This window comes from Melampsora larici-populina (genome assembly GCF_000204055.1).
Source record: "Melampsora larici-populina 98AG31 unplaced genomic scaffold MELLAscaffold_8, whole genome shotgun sequence".
Classification (NCBI taxonomy): Eukaryota; Fungi; Basidiomycota; class Pucciniomycetes; order Pucciniales; family Melampsoraceae; genus Melampsora; species Melampsora laricis-populina.
This window is the reverse complement of record NW_006768772.1, coordinates 907,914-922,474: the sequence shown is the minus strand read 5'-3', so window position 1 is coordinate 922,474 and position 14,561 is coordinate 907,914. Positions and strand designations below refer to the sequence as shown.

The following is a 14,561-nucleotide window of genomic DNA, read 5'->3' as shown; positions in this document are numbered from 1 at the left end:
GATAGCGGTTAAAAAAAGTGAGATCGGACAACAAGATAGTGGTTAAAAAAAGTGAGATCGGACAATGAGATAGTGATTAAAAAAGTGATTTTTTCCTCCAATGAAGATTTAGGAAGTTGGATTTGTAAAATAGAACACTCCGTCAAGAGGCTTCTGGTGACTGGAGCCATTTAACATGCTGAATCAAGGGGATTAAATTATAATTGTTTGCAGAAAGTTGAAGGGCCAATACAGCAACTCTGGAGACATGATGTTTCATAAACTGCTGGTCGAGCAAACTTTGGGGAAATCCCTTGGGAGGCCGTGAAAGGTAATCTGAATCGTCTAGATTAGCGTAAGGCCCACGGCGCAGAGTTTTGGCAGCTGAAGTGATGGCCTGATCGCCCTCCTGCTCCTTGATGTGCAACTCGTCCAACTCATGAAGAAAGTCGTCGAGGTCCTGATGCCTCCAAAGCTTCTTTTTGCGATACAAATTACCAGCAGAGTCCACTTCGTCTTCAGAATGGACTGATCGTTCCGACAAGATGTCACGAAGTGCCTTATGTTGTGGGAAAAATGTTCTCAGAGCTTTTTGTCGAACGTTACAGAGCTAGAGAAAGCATACCGAATCCACGTTCCATCACTCTGCTCAAGGAAAGGAGAGATGACAAGATAAGAATGACAGACCCGCTTCTGTGATTCCCTTCCGCGTTTTTTTTCTATTGCTGCTTTCTGCTTTTGAGCTCGGGTTTCTGTATTTTCAGCCGCTTGCGAGGACTGGGTAATATACTCGCGAGCCTTGGTGATGAACCACCTGTCAAGAACTTGCCTCATATTTTTTCCTGTGACTTGATTAATATCCACGTCATATTCATCAGCGTCTCCCCGCCTGTAACATTTCTCCCACTCTTGGAGAATTATTCCCGAGACTGCTTCATTCCATTTGGACTTGATAGAATCAGTCCAATCATATGTAAAACGTACAAATCCAGAAAGAGCCAATGCGGCTTCACAAGTAGAGGCAACAGTCGTTGAGTAATGAACACCCGAATTCCTGAGGGCCACTATTGAGGTAAATTTGACGGGGGGAATTTTCGAGAGAACTTCCTCGACAGCGTGATCGGAAACCCTGGCCAGCTGAGCAGGCAGGGCGCGTGGATGTTTTAGGCGATAGCGAGACTCAGCTTCGTTAGTAGTTTTGTCTATCAGGCGTCGACGGTCAGCCTTCCGTTTGTCCCAAGCGGAATACTCCTTGTCAGAGGGTGGCAGGGGAAGCGTTCGATTTCCCTTTCGGCCTTTACCTTTCCGGACAATGCCAAGGAGCAGATTATTGTAATGATGAATTGCAATAGTGAGTCGTTCATACGGACCGCACTCTAAAGGATCTTTTGCAAACTTCTGACGGCGGACAGTATTGTGCCTTGCACGAGTGTTTTGACCTCGGCGCGCAGACTTGCGCTTTTGATACTTGCGACTTTCAGCCAAATCAAAGACACCTTCAAGGTCGGATTCGTCTGTGTCCTGGTCTTCGTCTGTGTCCTGAGCTTCGTCTGTGTCCTGGTCTTCGTCTAGTTCAACCTCCACTGCCTCGTCTTCCTCCAACGCCTCGTCTTCCTCCATAGGCTCGTCTTCTTCCATGGGCTCTTCTTCTTCAATGGGCTCGTCTTGATTCAATGGCTCGCCTTGCGCCATTGGTTCGTCTTCGTCCATCGCCTCGTCAAGATATGCTGTCGCATCATGTGTGTGTAAAGTTCCTGTGGGGTAATGAAAAACGATAAGGTCAGTAAAGAAGTATGATAATATGGATGATATTACAGAGAGCTTACGTAGGGATCTAGAGGACGATACTGGAGTAGAATATTGTCGCATGTCTGCGGCTTCCTGTGTAGGTCGAGGATTACGATGCGGATGTTCTGCTGCAGACGACCTGGAGGCTTGGGGCCGGGCACTTTGAAAGTGACTACCTGATTGATTTTGGTCAATTCGAGTGGGACAGGTAGAAGTCCTTGACGCTGGGTGGACGCGAGAACGTGCTGAGGAGGCTGAAGGCTGGGGTTGGGGTCGTTCAAAGGGCTGAGATGATTCACTTGATATGACATTTCCCGTTGGGTGAATGCGAGAACGTGATGTGGAGGCTGAGGGGGGTTGATGATGTTGTTGTTGTTGTGGTCGCTCAAAGGGCTGAGATGATCCACTTGATCTGAGATTTCCCCCTGGGTGAATGTGAGAACGTGATGCGGAGGCTGAGAGCTGGGGTTGAGGTTGGGGTCGTTCGAAGGGCTGTGATGGTTCACTTGATATGAGGTCTCCTCTGAAGTCGAATGCATACCCATCCCACAAAGTCGCGCGTAGAGGAGTGGGATTGTAGATTTGGGGAGCTGTGGTGGGAGCATGGTGAAAGGCTGAGTTATAAACGGTACCATGTGACTGCTGAGCATGTGTAAATGTTGGATTAGGTAATTGTGATTGACGATCTCGAGTAAGATTCTCATTGAGTGGCCGAGGTGAGTGGAAATTGTAGTTTGGATCATAATCTTGAGCTCGATCATTGCAATGTATGTGACTGTGGTTGGTCTGAGAATAGTTTTGAGGTTCGTCATGGGCTTGATTACCTAACGGAAGACCAAGTTGAATCACGCCACATCAATAAAAAAGAAACCGTGTGACGCAGAGACTGAAAACTTACACGTATTGACCGCGGAATGTCTCGAAGATAACGCAAGTGGTCGATGTTGATAAGTAGGTGGAGCTGATGGTGCCTGTTGAGCATTAGGTTGATTACGTCGTGAGATGGATTGATTTTGCAAACTATTGCTGGAAGAGGTGGACATCCTGGAGGGTGGACCCGTTTGAGAAGGTGATGTCAACATCGCAGGATGGGCTTGAGGTTGAGGTTGTTTAACGAGATAGTGCTGCATCTCTGGCTGTCCATGAGTGTAGCGTGGGGCTTGATTAGTAGATGGGACTGCTGTTGTGTGTCGAGAATCAAGTGTTAAATCATTTGCTGAACTGAAGCACATCCTGGCAGATTGCCCACTTTCAGACATCGGGGACGGTGGACACATTTGAGAAGGTGACGTCAACATCACAGGATGAGCTTGAGATTGAGGTTGTTGAACGAGATAGCGCTGCGTCTCTGGTTGTCCATGAGTGTAGTGCGGGGGTTGATAAGTAGATGAGACTACTGTTGCGTGTTGAGCATCAAGTGGTGGATTATTTGCTGGACTGACGGACATCCTGGATGATCGCCCACTTTCACACATCCGGGACGGTGGACGCATTTGAGAAGGTGATCGAGCCCGAGATTGTTGAGCGAGGTGGCGCAGCGTCTCTGGGTGTCCATGAGTGTAGTGTGGGGGTGGATAAGTAGATGGGACTACTGTCGTGTGTCGAGGATCATTATGTGCTGCACTGCAGGACATCCTGGATGATTGCCCACTTTCAGACATCCGGGACGGTGGTCGCATTTGAGAAGGTGACGTCAACATCACAGGATGAGCTTGAGATTGTTGACGGAGGTGTTGTTGCGTTTTTGGCTGTCCATGAGTGCGGTGTGAGTCTGGAAACAGATGGGGGATTGGAGTCACGGAGGGCAAAACAAAATCCTCTGGCTGTGAATTTTCGTGGGGTGGATTGGGTAACGGAGAAGAGCCACGAACGCCAGCGCAGGTAGTTTCGACATGGGCTTTATTTGATGAATAAGTTGCATGGCTGCTCCTGATGAATTCCTGAGACTCGGTAATCGTCGGATTGAGAGTTTTTTTAGGATGCACGGGAATGGGTACTGAATGGAATGGGACATCGTGCGAGGATGAGCTGAGTCGGAAGGGAAACTCATTGATGTGGGCATCGGCGTAGGGTGCATCCAATTTGCGTCTTGTTGAGTCTTGAGATTGTGCACGTGGCGGACTGGTGATATTGCTAGTATACCTGGGGGCTGAACTTGATAGAATATGCTCCGGTGCTGAGCGGGGTCGATCTCGAATGGAATTGTGGATTGGGGGGGGTAAGTGTGAGTCGTGATCTCTAGTATCATTGTCATAAGTTAAGTAAGGATTGTGGTTCGCAGCGTAATCTTGAACTCGATCATTGACATTAATTTGGCTATGGTTGGTCCAAGTATTATGATTTCTAGGTTCGTCAAAGGTATGATTGTTTAACGGGAGGTGCGGCTGAAATCCAGCATCCTCGTATGCTTGTTTGTCCTCGAGGTTTAATACCAAGGCAGGCTGCTGATGCGTTGAAGACACCTGCGACTGTTGTAAATCATGAGATTGAATAATTGTAGCTGAAGGAGGCCTGTTGACTTGAGATTCGGAAAGTTGAAGGTGACCAGAGGAGCTAGAATTACTGGAGAATGCTTCGGGATTGTCTTGACTTGGAGGAGAGGGGCCGTGATTCCTGCTCGTTGATTCTTGAGAATGGGAACGTGATGGATTGGGAGGTTTGCGAGCGTAATCTGTTGGTGATGAGCTATGGGTGGGATTGTTGTGGAATGGTCCTTGCTCCAAGCGTGATTGATCCGTATCTGTATCATTAGCTTGGGGATCAAACCGACACTCATTACCTGCTTGTTCAACCATCATTCTATTGTCCTGATGCTGTCGAATCTGGCTTGTCAATGGACAATGAAATGTGAAAGGTGGATGTTGTGAAGAACCCATGAGGGATGTTTGTTGGTTACTCGCGTAGTACCATGGTGTACGAGAACGCTTGCGGTGCGTTTCCTCGCATTCTTGTGATAGATGAAGACGTTTTTGAGGAACAATTGGGTCGGAGGGAAGAAGTGGGATCCGAGGTTCGGGGGACTGTTTGTTGAAGGTGGAGTGTAATGGACGACGCCAACGCTTATGTTGTGTTTGCTCATCGTCGTGTAATGAAGGAGGACGCTTTCGAGAGGAGATGTTGTCCATTTGATCAGATGAGCTAGACGGGTCCGTCAAAACCAGAATTGCCGAGTGATGATCCGTGGATAAGTGGTAAGGTAGTTTGGCAATTTGATGTCGTGCGCTGGGGAGAGTTGGAGCGCCAGGGGTGACAAGTGAGGGGTTGTACATAGGGTCAGGTGTCTGCTCCGGCTGTGAAGGGCCAGCCTTGCCGGTATTTTGAGGCAAAGTGACAAGTTGCTCGAGGTCTTCAAATAGATCGGAAAGTGTCTCCTGTGGGTCATCGCCGAGAGCATTCCCATCCAGATAAACAGCGGTATCACCGATAGGAGAATCCTCAAATTCGTGTGGACCTGATAAACAATTGACTTTCAGAATCAATCTCAGGTATCCAAGATGCTCAAGAAGAGTTGCTGACCTGTTATCTGCGTTGAAGTCGTGCTTGCAAGGGGACGGGTCTGGACTGTGTTATCTTGAGGAGTTTCCAACGCCGAAGCCTGTATAGCAGACTGTTTCTGCTCGGTGTCTAGATGTTTTCATGTGTCAAACAAATAAATGAAAAGTGTTCACTGTTTCGTTGAGCAAGTTCAACAGGGTTAAAAATTGAGATGCATGACGAACGGCTTTGATTTGATCCCTTTACGTGGGGGTTTTGATTTTGGTGATCTAAAAAACAGTCGACATGTTTGAACATTAGCACGGCTCAATGAATAGGTTTCTGACTTTGAAATGACTCACCCTGATCGGACATTGCGATAGATGATCCTTGGAAAGTGGCCAGTGTACGTGATCAATACGATAGATGATGGGAGACGAACGATCGCCGGATATGGAAGAGGAGCAGGTGCTATGTACCAGACACACGATTGTGAAGATGATAGAAAAGTTAAGGTTGGCAAGATTCAGTCTAATGTGCTAATGAAAGAAATGAAGGATGTAAACATACATCAACCAATTAGCAAAGTCGTATGGCGAAGATACTCAAAAGCTAGCACTTTCTGAGGGCAGTCGTTGTCAGAGGTTGTCCCAACGTGTTGCTTCCAGGAAGATCAAAGTTCACCTTTGATGCTGTATACATACAAGATGTTGATGACAGGTGTAATTACAACGTCCGTTTCATGCCTCCAGGAACAGCTCTTTCCTTTCTGTCATTTGACAAAAGGCTCCAATTCCTAGACCCCCGCTCCCTCGATCACTTTTCTTTCAGAAGATGGGCAGTGGTGAAGCCTCCATTTTCCTTTCAAGTTTACATCTGTTGTCTGTGATAATTTGACTGTTGACGTAATTCAGCTGATATATATTCCGGATGACTCCCAAAATGCATCAAGTTCTTTTTGGTATCAATCAACTTTGCTCGTCTTCCTGGAGAAGGCCTCTTGATTAGATCCGACTGTCACATTACTTACTAGCTTCATTATTTGGCTTCCTGGCGAAGACTCCTTAAACTCCTTTTTGTGTCTCAACGATATTGTAGGCTTCATCAAATTTTTAGTCTGACTCAGAAGGTTCTTTACTTATTACAAATCCTTATTGACGTCTAGAAATTTTTATTAATCAATCATTTTATTTACCAAAGCACATCCGAGATGCAGGCATCCGAGAGTGAGTTTGATTTCCCATATCTATTCAACGGCATCTACTCCTCCCCATCCTACTTATGAACGTTGTTTGTGTTGGATAAGATTTTCTTGATCGACCTATGCACTTTGCAGACGGGACCGGTGTCAAATCCTTGAAAGCACAGAATAGAGAAGTGGCTAAATGGTTACCTAAGCGCAACTCGGGCTCATATCAGGCCATCATCGATTACTTGAAATTCATGCTTGGGAGATTTGGGTCTCACACCCCCTATCCTGCGAGTCCAGAACCTTCGGAACTCAACTTGCTCCCACAAGTCTCTTCGGCAAGTATTCTAGCCGATCTGAGTGTTTTCGCCGTCGATCTTCCGCCGCCTAGTCCTTCGAATCAAATGATGAAGCTCTTACCTCGTCAAACTTCCTGTTGGTTCACATACAGACGGTTTTTTCTCGAAGACCTTTCTCGCTTCGGTATACCACGTGCCACGCTAGCTTGGGAATCGCCTGTGAGCTCTTCCTGGAACCAGATGATGCTGGTCTTCTTACTGAAGCACTGGCAATGGGCGATGGCCCAAGGAGCATTCTCTCAATATGCTCCTGATCCTAAATATTGCACCGATGCAATTAGTCGGGCCGTCATGGAGAGGTGGATTCGTGGAAGAACGGGTGAAGATGAAAAATATCGGAATCGCAAAAAGAAGAACCAGAGGCGAGCTGCAGTAAGTTGCCACCTCTAACTCATTTCCCTCTTCTACGCAATCACTGAGAACGATTGTTAGATTTTTCATTACCGCCAAGATGCTTTAGAGGAGTTCGTCGAGTCCAATGATAGAGACCTCCTCCCCACCGCTTTGAAGTTAATTCCAAGTGCTGCTTGCTGCTCTGATACCGAGGACGACGGACCTGGAAGAACCCGCGCCATAGGCATGGTTTGGAGGAGCGCCGAATTTGCTGAACTTTTGCATCTACTTGATGAGCTATCTTTCAACCAGCAGAAATCAATACACGGGGCTAGGTGGGCGGCTTGAAGACTTGAAATGCGAAGATCTCCAGCAATTCAAGCCGTATCTCATGGTCAAGCTCCCCGCAATCTTCCTTTGAACTGTTACTGTCCCGTGTGGAAGGAGGCATTTGGCGAGACCCAAAAACATCTCCTAACTCAAAAACCAGCCAGTCCAGCTCTTACTTTGTTGATATCAAAAATACGGGCTTCCCTTAATAAATCACCTGTTTAATACAAAACAATGTTCATATTTACTCAGAAACCAAATAGATGCCAAGTAACTTCATGACCTGTTCCACTTTGTTCTTGTTTAATAAAGATATTTTGTTTTGACCTCTCCATGCATTCATGTTGAATTCTCGACTCTACTGGTCCCTCGTGTAAAAAGCCAGAGAGGCGCAATGAAATATGTATATGCTTTTTGTCAAATACTCTCGAGTGATTGCGTGCGTTGGGGTCTGTCCAATATGAAATTTTTCCACTTTTACGGCTCAGTTGGAAATCCCATTCTGTATTGCCTTCTAAAAGAATTGCATTTTCAGAGGGAACAAGAGAACAAAATAAACATCCTCATTCTTGTGACTACATCACTAGCTCGTTTGCCAAACCATATTCATGTACTTATAAATCAAATAGCTGTGCTTTTTTAACCTCTCCGTAGTATCAGGTAGTATATATGACAAACAAATTTTTTTCTGCAACTGTCATCATTCTGATGTGGTGTCTGCATTGAATGAGCTCTGTCACATAATGGTCAGCTCAATTACAAGAAAATGATTGAGGGAAAAACTTACGATGTTCCGCAGCCCTACAATTCCTAGAGTCTCCTGCGCAATACCAAGGAGACCGGGTGAATTAGGGAGCACAATGATGTGGCCCGAAACATTCCGTATGTCAACAACTACAGAGCACTCGATCTTCGAGTATACTGTCGCAGCCTGCAGCCGCGGGTGAGCCGAAAAGCAATCCCGTGTTGAATCGCTTGCATCCAGTTTGGTGAATTGGTCGACTACCAAAAAGACCGTTGGGACTAGCTTTGCACGAAATGCATATTGGATGTATCCAAAATGACGCTTGCCTTTCAGGTGATATTCGATTGCACTATTACCGCAACCTCTAGTCACCCGATTCGAAGTGTAGTTTTTCCCTTCAATCTTGAGGATCTTAGTAGTTTGGACCGCTCTAGTAAGAATGGGATTGCCACCCAAAACGCTACTGTCGTCAGAGAATGTACCATAACGGTGATTTGACTCTGAGTTGAGATAGCTGAGCCAGATCAGATATGTATCACGGTCAAGATTTGTCTCCGCAGTCCATTTTGTTGTTGGAGCCTCTGCAAGTTTCTGGATTAACTCCTCTCTGATTTTTGCATCAACTCGGCGTAGAAAGGTTGGGCAACCTTTCAAGACCGCCTTGAATAATCCTCGCCTAGTGAAGGTCTCCATCATTGTTTTGTCTATGTCATCTAATATGGAACCAGTAATTAAACATCAGAGTCAGTGTATCGGGTTTCTCCTCATTGCAATAAAATGAGAAACACACATGTATGATTGTTTTTTGGAATTTTAACAAGAATTCCAATCGCGCGCTCACCAACCATTGTGCCAGTGTACGGGGGAGGGCCGAAGAGGTCAGTTACTTCGACCAGATGCTGTAAAAAGTGCAAGTTTGGCTTGATACTATTACCCTTCCAATTCGCCATCAGATGTGCACGATATCTATGTACCAATCTTGTGAGATCCTCCTTATCTGCTTGACTGAAGGTCCGAGAAAGCGCACAATTAGTAATTTCGACCAGGTAGATCAAACTCTCGCATACAGCCTGGTCTTTTGCATCTTTTGAAAAGTAGAGCTTAGGAATGGTCACAAGGACCATATAGACTGTATAAAAGGTGAGCCATTCCATCGCACTGGGATTCCCAGACTTGGGGATTCCGATCTTGAGCGGTGGACGTGTCATCCAACTTGGCGTTTTTGCAGTTGAAATAGCTCGTCTTATTTCAATGAGGTCGTCCATTGTAAGTGATGGGTTTGGGTTTTCGGCTTCGGCTTTGTCTTTGGGATTTGAGGCCTTTGAGGCAACATTTGAGGCTCTTTGTTTGCCTTTGTCTTTTGAGGCGGTGGCATTTCCTCGAACCGTGGTGTTTGTATTGCTTCGACTCCGACCTGCACTTCTCTTTCTTTGTAATTTCGCTGGGGATCCTACCACCTCAGAGCTTACTCTCGTGGACAAACTTTGCGACCGAATTCGATTGGAGCGGCGTAAATTGGGGCGCTGTAAATTGGGCTCTTCAGAGGATTCACGTGGTGAAATGTGATCCGAGATACCTGGAGACATAAGTTGATTTGAGGCCTGTGCATCGGTTTCCTCAGAAGTCGGGAGAGGGTCGGTGTTCCCAAGAGACGTAGATGTTTCATAGATTTTCGCTCTCTTGGTGTTGTTGTTTTGACTTTGGGATCGACGAGGTCTTCCGCGTTTTGTTTGGACCTCCTCAACAAGAGGCTGTTTCTGGAAATTACGAGTTGAGCGTGCGTGTGGACTTCCTTCCTCCGAAACTGATTCCAATGGCCATGTGTGCTTTGTTTGCTCCACATTCGAGCTGGATTGAAAAGAATTCAAACTTGCCGAATCATCACCCTCTGTTCCTCTGGACCAGTCCATCGCGATACTGTAATTGTTTTCGCTGAAATCATCTACATCCATGGCATCACTGTCCCTCAGATCTTCCAAATTTGAGCTAGTTTGCTGGTGAATCTCGGAGTTGCTAGTTTCGGAAGAAGCCACTTTGGAAGTTCTAGACTGGAACGGGAAGAAGGCAGATGTGATCTGCTGTTAATATCTGTTAAGACTTCTAATACGCGTAGTTAACAAAGATACGTACGTTGGCGTTATTGGAGGGAACAGATCTAGTAACCATTGGATTCCGTATATCTAAATGAGATTCTTTGTCAAGTTTCGCTTTGAGCTTTTTTCCGGCTTCACCCAGTCCCAGGAATCCAAAGGCATGATCCTTCATTGTCCCCAAAAGCAAGCAGTGCATGACGTCCACGGTGACAAATTCGATAGGTCGCCAATACGGAAGTTCAGATAGGACTGTGTACCGAACACCGTACTTGTCGAAAATCTTTTCTTGGTCCTTTTCTATTGCTGCATCTCTCCACTCATCTGCATGTTCTTGATGATTGTGTCGTTTCGGCCATTCATCTGGGTCAATGATATTTCGCTCTGATAACGTTATTCCGCAGTGTGCGCACCAGTGGGTTGCCGTATGTGACGCAAAACCTGCAACCTTTCGCATTGCCGGGAGGTCCGCTATCAGCGGCCATATTGCTGCACGTATGACACGACCTCCTGGATGATCTGAGGTTGAGGTGAAGAAAACCCCCCGCCAAAACTCTTGGAATTCAGCGACTAGCGGCTTCAAAATCTCGTTTGTTTGCTCAAGAGCCGGTTCGTTGGGGCCAGGAATTATCCCGAAAAGGAATAAGTTTTCCTGCTTGTATCGTTGATCAGGAGGTAGATTAAAGCATATGAGGAGAACTATGCCGTGAGATTTGGGTCTTCGAGAACCTCGGCCATGGGGATTGAACCAATCAACAAATAAACCAAAAACTAGATTACCACTTTCCGAAGTGAATGGTATTCCGGAATGCATAAAAGATCTCCACATCTTGCCGTCCCATATGTCACGCATTGTTGAGCCGTCGTACTGATGCTGAAAGGGAGCGTCTAGAGCCTCTTCAAACCCCGGAATACTCAACATTCTAGCCAGCCACTTCTTAAGCGAGTGATAATAAAATTGGCGGCACGGCTTTAGAATAGCGCCTGAATAGAGAGTTCCGCCGCATAGTCGACGTTTGACTGGATCACCCCTCTGTGCATCAGGGTCTCGTAAAAATCGCAACGCATCACAATTCATCTTGTAAGTATCTTCAATCTTTTGAAACGGCGCGCCATGCAGAGTAAAACATTCGGGACATGCGATCTGCGACTCGAGCTTGACATCAAGATGTAACATAGTGTATAAAGTGGGAAGACTCGTAGGTAAGTTTTCCCAGTAAGGACGACCGATATAGTTGATGTCTATTGCTGTTTGTTCAATTTGTGCCTTGTTCATGAAGAGCGAAGTTCTGCTTGTTCTATGTTTAACACCTTTAAGAATACTTCCATGTGCGACCTGCAACATTCCAATGAGACACGACGGTCGCTGAAGGTAGACCTCTGGTATCTGGTAGGCTGCCGTCGAGACAGTCGTAAAGAGATGCTGATGATTGGGTGTGATTGAATCGTGTGTCCCTCTCACAGTTTGCGAGCTGCTCCGACGTCTTTGCAGTCCAGGTTCCTGAGTCCGGCCCCTGGATGAGCTCTGCAGATTGTTCGATCGCAAGTCTCCAGTACTGAGAGACCTTCGGCGCGACTGGGGTACACCAAATCATCAATCAGTCATCTAACACCTAGAAGATAATGAAACACATGATACTTACGCAGTTAGCCGCAGGAGTGTGGGTAGGCAAGTAACCAGCTGTATCGACTTCGCCGGTTTGCAAAGGCGTTGATCGGTTCTCTGATCCTTGTTTTAAGCGAAGCCTTCGCAGTTTAGCTTCGTGCAAGGCTCCGTTTTGCTGGTTTCTGAGTTTGCCTGTGCGGAGGACTCCGTTGAGCTGAAAGCTTTCAGAGGCACATCCAAGCTCTTCACAGCAGCAGATGTGTGGTATCTTCATATTGCAGAAGGAATGTCGAGGAATCCCGATTAGTTCAAGAGCCGTTTTTGGGTGATTTTGAGGGATTGCTGGGACAGACAAGCGGTAAATTCACAAGTCTTGGAATCTGCCCTTCCAAAACTTCTCATCTCGATCAAGATGGCTGGAAGATTGGCGAAGATTTTGATGGGCCACACGTGACTCAAATGATACAAAGTGGCCAGCTACCAAGGATTTGACCTCGTTCACAATCAAGCTCTCACCATCATCAAGTGAAGTGTACCACAAGCACCTCCATCTATATTTAGTGCGACAATTGATGTATGATACATGTCATAGACGACAACTGATTGCAGAGGAAACTAATTCAATCAAGGCCCACATGTATATACATTTATAATCCTAGTGATAAAACTGATTTAGAGAAATTTATTGCAGAGAAATTTAGTTTGATGGAGAGGAAATATGTACATGAAAAAAACCGATGTTGATTTATAACTTTAGTCTATAGACATCATAAGAAGAGAGATAAATGAGATGAGAAGTGAACAGATTTGTTTCAGAGGCAATATGTACATGTACAAAAAGTAATCGGGCATTGTTGGTTTAAAACTTATAGACATCATAAGAAGAGGCAGAAATGAGATGAAAATTTAACAGGAATATGTTGGATAAGATGTTTTGATCCAATCTAGAAGTTCAAGACTTTGTCAGCCACAATGAAAAGATAGGAGAACATGAAGGATGACAAACCTCTTAGATTCCATAGTACGCGCCGTATCTGTGACCAACATGATATTCAAAAAGTTCAATCAATTCTCTTTTCAGCGTGCGGCACGGGATGCGGAGGTTTGGGCTAAAGTGCCAGAGTATATGTCGAAGAAGAGCTTTGGTGCACCAAACCGGATGCCATCCAGGCGAGAGGTAGTGGAGAAGCGACGCGGGTAAGGTCCAGATCTTGGTCCAGAAGTCACGATCTAAGGCAGAAGGAAGGGGGCGTCTTCGCTGGTGAATTGGTGTTCTTCGTAGATTGTTACGTCGGGCGATTCTGGATGATCGACGCAAGCGAGGCTGTCTTCTTTCTGGTTGAGCTACAGGAGCCGACTGATCGCGTTGACAGCGTGGAGCTTCTAACCTAAGAGGTTCTATCGCCGGAACTTGATGTTCTATAGCCTGATCTTCCATTTGCACATCTTCAACTGCCATAGCTTCACCTAAATCAACTTCAACTGCATCAACTTCAAGATCTTCAACTGGATTATTTTCGACTACTACATCTTCAAAATCTGAATCTTCGTCTGCCACATCCTCGATCGCAAGATCAGCTGCGGCCGGTTGACTATGTCGACGGGCGTTCCTTCTGGGCTCAGTAAGGACTTGAGCTGCTGCTCGGTGGCGCCTTCGACTAGAACGGGTACGGGTAGTGGTGATGTTACAGTTTCCGGTGACAGTGAGGTTGCCATAGATTTTGATGGACATAGTTGAATCTAGAGCTATTGAGACTGAGATGCATGTAATTGAGAAAAAAATTCATCAGAAATCGAGACAGAATCCAGAAGGAAAGATGGAACTTGGAAAAGCGCAGGACAAACCGTAGAGAGAAACGCGCACTGGATGCAGGAAATGGATGGAGAGGTGTTGTGACTTTCCTGATGGAGCCGAATGAGAAGGTTTGATGTACATTAAATATAAATAAACAAATCACTTACAATCCGCGCACCGTAAAGTCGAAATTTGAAGACATTGGCAAACCAGGCGATTGTTTTGATGATCAACGGGAGCAAGAACCGTTGGCGAAGTTTTGGGAAATTTTGAGATAAGGTGATCTTCAAGTTGATGAATGGGAATGAGAACCGTTGTGGCAGCCGCATACAAGCAAACAGGCTATCGGCGACTTTTGTTTTGATGAACGGGAAAGTTTCGATGAGAAAGTTGGATGGAGGCTGATGGAGGAAAGGGAATGATCCGAGGGGCAGCCTTTTATAAGTTATCACGTACTTCTGTAGACTGAAATTTATGTACAGCTGCAGTGTATATCCAGCTAGATACAGCAGGATACAGCTTCTTCGTCGAGCACCTGCAAAGAATACAAGCTCAGCTCGACCTCTGTTGTTTATGGTGATCTGACACGATTGGCTTGATTCATAATCGCCGTTCACAATGACAAAGTGATTTTCTTTATCTCATCTGGTAACAACTTGAAGAACTCTGATATCCGATCATTCATGAATTTAGGAAATCGAAAAGGAAATGATTTTTGCTATGTCTTTAAGGTTTTCTTTTGATATCCCTTGTCATCAAAGGAAACCATACTGTATCTCAACAACTGAATACTGTATCTCAACAACTGAATACTGTATCTCAACGACTCAGCGACGTTCAGCTCAGGCTGGGGCTATTCCAAATCAGTTACTC

General features: G+C 45.7%; 4 protein-coding genes across 4 annotated transcripts; 1 reads left to right on the top strand and 3 right to left on the bottom strand.

Moving 5' to 3' along the window:
- Nucleotides 1-142: 142 nt before the first annotated feature.
- Nucleotides 143-5,036, bottom strand: MELLADRAFT_95874 (uncharacterized protein; the record flags this gene model as incomplete). Its single annotated transcript, XM_007407081.1, has 4 exons — nt 143-589; nt 667-1,733; nt 1,806-2,591; nt 2,666-5,036. The coding sequence occupies 4 exons, from the start codon at nt 5,034-5,036 to the stop codon at nt 143-145; spliced, it is 4,671 nt and encodes a 1,556-aa protein (XP_007407143.1).
- Nucleotides 5,037-6,451: 1,415 nt separating this feature from the next.
- MELLADRAFT_95873 (uncharacterized protein) lies at nt 6,452-7,470 on the top strand (the record flags this gene model as incomplete). Its single annotated transcript, XM_007407262.1, has 3 exons — nt 6,452-6,467; nt 6,548-7,161; nt 7,222-7,470. The coding sequence occupies 3 exons, from the start codon at nt 6,452-6,454 to the stop codon at nt 7,468-7,470; spliced, it is 879 nt and encodes a 292-aa protein (XP_007407324.1).
- Nucleotides 7,471-8,152: 682 nt separating this feature from the next.
- Nucleotides 8,153-12,478, bottom strand: MELLADRAFT_104099 (uncharacterized protein; the record flags this gene model as incomplete). The annotated part of the gene is made up of 6 exons (XM_007407080.1): nt 8,153-8,185; nt 8,240-8,910; nt 9,612-10,245; nt 11,750-11,863; nt 11,931-12,107; nt 12,410-12,478. The coding sequence occupies 6 exons, from the start codon at nt 12,476-12,478 to the stop codon at nt 8,153-8,155; spliced, it is 1,698 nt and encodes a 565-aa protein (XP_007407142.1).
- Nucleotides 12,479-12,902: 424 nt separating this feature from the next.
- MELLADRAFT_95871 (uncharacterized protein) lies at nt 12,903-14,017 on the bottom strand (the record flags this gene model as incomplete). Its single annotated transcript, XM_007407079.1, has 3 exons — nt 12,903-13,639; nt 13,739-13,790; nt 13,856-14,017. 3 exons carry the CDS (start codon nt 14,015-14,017, stop codon nt 12,903-12,905), a joined length of 951 nt encoding a protein of 316 aa, XP_007407141.1.
- Between the last annotated feature and the right edge of the window lie 544 nt (nt 14,018-14,561).